Source organism: Lolium rigidum, chromosome 7 (assembly GCF_022539505.1).
Source record: "Lolium rigidum isolate FL_2022 chromosome 7, APGP_CSIRO_Lrig_0.1, whole genome shotgun sequence".
NCBI classification, from domain to species: Eukaryota; Viridiplantae; Streptophyta; class Magnoliopsida; order Poales; family Poaceae; genus Lolium; species Lolium rigidum.
This window is the reverse complement of record NC_061514.1, coordinates 285,567,456-285,574,396: the sequence shown is the minus strand read 5'-3', so window position 1 is coordinate 285,574,396 and position 6,941 is coordinate 285,567,456. Positions and strand designations below refer to the sequence as shown.

General features: G+C 47.1%; 1 protein-coding gene across 1 annotated transcript; it reads right to left on the bottom strand.

The window, feature by feature from the left end:
• Nucleotides 1–1,985: 1,985 nt before the first annotated feature.
• Nucleotides 1,986–6,437, bottom strand: LOC124672896 (polyamine oxidase 1-like). The gene is made up of 7 exons (XM_047209054.1): nt 6,326–6,437; nt 5,983–6,238; nt 5,411–5,557; nt 2,929–3,739; nt 2,737–2,818; nt 2,530–2,616; nt 1,986–2,092 (listed from the first exon to the last, which is right to left on the bottom strand). Exons 1-7 carry the CDS (start codon nt 6,435–6,437, stop codon nt 1,986–1,988), a joined length of 1,602 nt encoding a protein of 533 aa, XP_047065010.1.
• Between the last annotated feature and the right edge of the window lie 504 nt (nt 6,438–6,941).

The window sequence follows — 6,941 nt, the reverse complement described above, 5'->3', positions numbered from 1 at the left end:
CAAGACCCGTTTCCACGAAATGACGGTGCTTGCGCTCCGCCACCCCGTTCTGCTGCGAGGTGTGCGGGCAAGAGACACGATGAGCAATGCCAGTGCGCTGAAAATAGCTATGAAGCCGGTGATACTCACCACCCCAATCCGACTGCACGGTTTTGATTTTAGTGTCTAAGAGACGCTCAACATGAGCCTGAAAGGCATAAAACACTTGCTCAACATCAGACTTGTGCTTGAGGAGATAGATCCACACAAAGCGAGAGTAATCAGCGACAAAACTCACATAATACTTATACCCTCCCGAGGAAGAAATAGCAGGACCCCAAACATCGGAATGAATTAACTCAAGAGGCATAGTAGAAACACGATGAGAAGCATGATATGGCAATTGTCGACTTTTAGCACATTGAGAAGCATCACAAACTGAAGTCTGATTATTTGGAGAGCACACTAAATCATTATTCCTAACAATGTGTTGAACGACATTATTGGTGGGGTGACCAAGGCGATGGTGCCACCATGAAGCGAAGCGACTTGACACTAGACGAAGCTTGACGAGATGACGACGAGGAGGCACGGCTGAACGGCACCGGGTAGAGGCCGCCGTGACTCCTACCGTGGAGCAGAACCTTCTTGGTGACCTTTTCCTTAACAAGGAAAAAGAACTTATGAAATTCCACAAAGACATTGTTATCACAAACAAGGCGATAAACAGAAAGAAGATGCTTGCTAATATACGGAACATGAAGGATATTATGCAAGCGAAGTGATGAACCGGTTAATTGAGAGTGATCAATATGCGAAATAGACAAACCTGCACCGTTGGCCACTTGCACTTGATCCTTCCCGCCATAGCGCTCATGGACATGCAGGCGCTCAAGGTCACTCGTCAGGTGATCGGTGGCACCTGTATCAAGGTGCCAATACTGCTCGTGATCGTTGGAGGAGGTCGAGGCTCCATTGCCGGAGCGCTGGTCCCGATCATAGTGCCGGCGACAGTCATTTGCATCGTGCCCCCATTTGTCACAAATCTGGCACCGGGGGCGCCAGCGACGGTTGCGACCATTGCCGCCACCGTTTCCTCCTCCTCCATTGTTGCGGATATTGCCGCCATTGCCGTCATTGCGGCGACGATCCTGGCCACCTTGGCCGTAGCCGACGCCGGCCCTCGCTGCGCTCCACCAGCCGCGGGACGTCCGCCGCTTGGGCGGTTGGAGTCATACGGGTGCCCGGGATTATTGGGGTGGACCGGGCGCGACGCGAGGTTGGCGGAGGACGTCCAGTCCTCGCTTTCCGCCTGCTGCTTCTGGAGACCTTCGAAGTTCAGCACGTTCTTGTAGAACACTGCGAGGGTGACGGGGACCGTCGCGAAGTCCATGCGAGGGTGACGGGGTTGTATGCAGGGCCGAGTCCTGCCAGCATGTAGTTGATGATCTCGTCATCGCGAAGAGGGGATCCAGCGGCAGCCATGGCGTCGGCGAGCGCCTTCACCTTCTGCATGTACTCGCTGGCCGATTTGTCGCCCTTCCGGAGCCCTTGGATCTGGCGGCGAAGAGCACGGACGCCGGCTCGATTCTCGGCGGAAAACATGGCGTGGACGGCACTCCAAGCCGTCGCAGCCGAGGTGCAGCCGATGAGTTGGGCTGAGATATCCTCATGCATCGAGCTGAGGAGATGGCCGAGAACCTTCTGGTCCAACGTCCACCACTGCGCGTAGTCGGGATTGACGACGTCGCGCGCGTCGGCTCCGGTCCCTTCCTTGATGGTCTTGGACGGAGCCTGGGCCGATCCGTCGAGGAAGCCATAGAGACGGGCACCGGCGAAGTTGGGAAGGGCGTGAGCCCTCCAGAGCAGGAAGTTGTTGCCGTTTAGCCGCACGGCGATGGCGGGGAGAACCGGCGCAACTGCAGTTGCAGATGGCGGTTCGATGACGGGTCCAGTGACCGTCGTGGAGAGACTCCCCACGGTAGACAGCGTGAGGGCAGAGCTAGTCATCGCGGCAGACGCGGGGCGAGGAGGCGCGGCGGCTGCGGCTGATCGGAGATGCGGCGCGCGACGGCGGAAGGCTGCGCGGCGGCGGCGTAAGCCCTAGATGGCTCTGATACCAAGTTAAAGAACGAGAGGGTTTAAGGTTTGCGTGGGGCAATGCCTCTCCACGTATCTCTTTATATATAGATCAGCTGTGTACACAATACAGATATACATGACAGGTATAATACATCTAGACCTACTTTAACAAGCCTAACCACAATTGTCTTCTAAAAAAGAACCAAATATGTGATGCCCAAAAATCACTTGGAACAATAATATCAATGATGAACATCAGAATGCCCCGCCCTGACTCTTTAGGAATCCATTACTTTTGATGTTGTAACAGTTCACTCGGTGGCAAATCTGCAACACAGAAAAATCGTGAATTAGGGAAGCAATAGTTAGACACATGTTTTGAAGGTAAATGTTTTCGCATGCTAGAGGGGTTTAATTTTTTACATGTTTTATGGGTTAAATGGCAAGCGTAGTACTAGTTAGTTTTACCTTTGGATTGGTCATGCTTTCCCTTGACGTTGTAGCAGCACATCTTTTTCTTGGTACAGTTGATCAAGATGTCAGCAGAGTCAATGCCTACAAAACAGCATCACACCGTTAAAAAAAGAAATAGAAAGCACCATCGCATCGGAATATCTCAAGATCGGCGTTCATACCAAGAGACAAGCATGAGAGAAAAAAAAAACTCTTAATTACCTGCAAGATATGCTCCATGGACATAGCCATTGTACTTTTCGCTCGTGTGCTCACCGGTGAAGTAAACCCTCCCAACCGGAGCCTGAATTACATGCCAGAAAAACATGAAAATAAGAATCATAATTATGAACTGCCAATGGAACTCAGAAGACAACTAATTACAATGCAAGAAAGATGTATATATTTTTGTACCCGGATGAGGTCGAATTCGTAGCGGCTGACTCCAATTGGCCAGTTTGAAAAGGTGCCCTTGAAAAACCTGTTGGACCACCACCTAGGCACAAGTATCTCGGTCGCTTCTGGCACGTCCTTCCCTGGGAACATCTTCCTGAGCACCTCCACTGCCTCTGTCATAGTCTGCTTATCAGACTGCTGCTCGATCCTCCTAGACTCGTCGTCGGTGACGGTCACTAGCAACACGTTGGACCCTGGGTACTGCATCTCCAGCTGTTGCCACACCGGGTAGTACCCTCTCCTACCGCTGGCATAGAGGAAGAACTCCGTGCCAGGACCATCCGGCCAGAACCTCTTGGGGAACTTGAGGAAGATCTTGGTGTACACGGCCATGTCAAACTGGTAGATTGACATGGTCTTCCATGAAGGCAGCTGCGGCTCGAACCGTATGAGGTCTGTCTGCAGGACGCCGAGGCTAGCGGAGACGATGACGTAGTCTGCCCGGTACACCTTGTCGTCGTCCGTCCTAACCGTGACACCGCTGTGGGAGTAGGTGATCTCACGCACCACCATGTTCAGTTTGAGCCTGGGGTCGACGATGTCGCCGGACTCAGGATCTGTCTCGAGGTACTGCCCGGCAACATGGTGCACGACGGACTCGTAGCCGCGCTGGTCGGCTACGAAGTAGACGTCCTTGCCGAAGTTGTTGAACGTCGACAGAGGATGTGTGTTATGCAGGCTCGTCACCCGCGGCGGCTCTGCGAACTCGAAGTCGTGTTGGAAGTAGTCGACCACCATCTCGATCGGCGTGAATGGACCGGTAGGCATCCTGCAGCACATACATACCATGCACGTGGGTCCCACAAATTAAACATAAGTTGCTATCCACCGTAAATCTTACTTTTCAACGGCTGCCCGATATATTCACTCCACATGACTAAAATCCTAAAGTCGGGGTGTGACTAGTTCCCATTCTAGTGAGAACTAACTTCGTTCTCGGTACGATGACGTCATCGAATCTTAGTGTTGTAACACACCATTAATGCGGATCAGAAAGCAAATCTAATGGTTCAAAGCTATTTTTATTAGCTGACACCTCACATGAAATTGATTTTTTTCAATTGCAACTAAAAAAATTCTCAGCTGCAACTTAACTTGCTACTTAATTGCATGTATCACGATTTCAACAAATCACGATACAAATCAGACGTTGCAGGAATCTCCATTTAATAAAATTTCCCAAATGAAATGTGCACGTGAAAAATATGCAATTGTGGATGCGCGCAGACAGATCATCGGGGTATTTAGATTAATTATTTGCGGTCTTTGGAAATATGATGTAAGATGAGAAAAGGGGTCGGTAACATGATGTAACATGAAAGATCGATCGTGGACATATGATTGATTCTGAACTCACGTGCAGCTACAAACTAAGGCAGGAATGTTCGCTAAAGCTGACTTTCAGTCATGACTCACGAGTCTCTAGTATAAATAATTTTTTTATTCATTCTCTCAATGTAGTAGTGCTGGGTCCATTATATACATTCTAACAACTAAGAGAAGAATCTTATAACGCTTAATCATCTGTTTTTTTGTTGTTGTTGTTTTATTGAATTTCGACCATTCAAGTCTAGTATTAGTATCAACTAAGTTTGCCGAAGGTTCATACACAACGAATTTGGAGCGTTAATTGCTGGACCTAGACCACGGATGGGAAGCAATGATTAGCTGATGGAGCATATGCTAATTAGATTATCTAATGTCTTACTGCAGGATCTGCATATGCTAATTAGATTATTTAATGTCTTACTGCAGGATCTATCAATCATGCGCGAAAGTCACCTCAGCAGCTGCAGTTCGTTATTAGCATCCAGTAAGCTTCGAATGTATCCAGGCTCGAGTTGGATTCTCTTCACCCTAACATAAACGAGGACCCAAGTCCTCCCAAGTGCAAGTTCTTCACATCTACCAAAGAGCAAAGCTATTATTGTCTTGTCATCATCCAAAAGACCTATCTCTTTAGGGCACCATCTCTTTAGGATGCATCTCCCTAGCTATACTTGAACCATAATTAGAACTTGCTGGTACATCATTGTAATATCTTGTATATCATCGTCATATCTAAAAATCCAAAGGGAAAGTGGAGCTAATATAATACACATAATAGTTCCGAACCTAGGTAAAACTTGTATCCGTAGCATCGATGAGCTAAGTGTGTGGGCGGTCAAACAAGGTAAAGTATATCATGGTAAATTACTCTGAGTAAGCTCGCGAAATCGTGAGATCCTCCACAATTTTATCCCTCTACTAGTACCACGAAGGGCTACGCCGGAGTTTAGCCGTCAGATATAGAAACTAAGGAAATGTAGAATATAATGTACTGTACGTAATGCACATTCACTAGATGTCTAAATGCCAAAAGAATCTCCCAGATCTAATGTTTCAAAGCTTTCACTAGGCGCTAAGTGCAAGGTGGTGTGATTAGTGGATGTATACGTACTGGCCGGTGAGGCGTTGCATGGACATGACGGACATGTCTTGTTGGCCGCTGTTCTGCAAGGTACCGGCGAGCTTGCTACCGCTCTCTTCCACCTCATCCATTCTCTTGATTATCTTCTCAACAAATTTCTTGTCGTAAAGACCACCACTGGATCAACACAAGAATGTATACAATTTATGAATTTCCCAAGAAATTTAATTAACTTGTAACTTAATGCACGAAGGATCATTTTAAGTATGCAGATGAAACAGTAAGAAAATACATATAAGGTCACGCTATTTAACATGTAGTGTAAATAATAGTTTTCCTAACCGCGTTCCAGATTTTCACGTCACCCAAAAAAATTAGAAAAGAGTTTTCCTACTACGGAATATAACATCTATGATTATATGATAGCAAATACATACGAGTCTATATTTTACTATGGTTCTAGACTCTAGTGATATCAATTTAATTTTATAGATGTTGATACTTTTTCTATACTTGATTAGATTTTACAAAGATTAACTTTGATCAAATTGAATACACACTTTGTTTTAGTATAGAGGGAGTATAATAAGATTCGTACGCACTCTTTCTTGTAGGTATTGCTAGCGAGGTGGTCGAAGTCGGAGCGGAAGGTCCTGAGGTTGAGGCCAGTGCCGTTCGCCATGTTCCAGATGGGGTTCATCTCGTCGCCATTCACACCCTCCACCCAGTTGGCCCCAATCTCGACATTCACCCCAGCGAACTCGGATTTATGGATGCGCCCGCCCATGCGGTCGGTCGCCTCAAGGATAACAAAGTCAGTGATCCCAGCCTCCCATAGCCTCTTCCCAGCCGAGATACCTACAAGAACTCGATGTGCATTAAGCATGCACCTATATGCACGCAGACCTCTTCGCAATGTGTCTAGTGTAATAGCTAGGCTCTTACCAGACATGCCGGCGCCGACGATGATGACCTTAGGATCGGCAGCGGTGGTATGGGAGGGGCATTGTGCTACAACTGCTGCGAACACCAGAATTATGGCCGTGTAGGGCTTCATCTCTACGGTCCTTCGCTGTCTCGTCTCCAAAACAGTAACAGCCTGAGACTTGAGCAGTTGTTTGCTAGCTAGCTAGCTGCCTAGATTGTTGTGTGAAACGGTAATGGTCCATCAGGGAGTATATATAAGAAATGTGGTATTATAGCTTGATTCTGCCCCATCTATTTCTCTCTCCTATTAATTATCATATAGATTATTTAATCTGAATCTAATTATTTGCACGCATGTTTGTTGACATGTGAAAAACATGACATATGAGAAGATGGGATTAGCATCAGCACCTCGCGAGATTAGCATCATGATTAGCATCAGCAACTCGCGCCTTTTATGCATATATAGGTTAGGCTGCGCATATTTCCGGTGGCTTCACATCCCCTCATCGACAATTTATGTTGATAAATATCAGGTGCTAATTTAATTTATGTTCGTAAATTAATTAAGTCAAATTGTTTTAGTTGGCTTGCACTGGCTATTTCTTTTCGAAATGGGGGAAATATCGCCCCA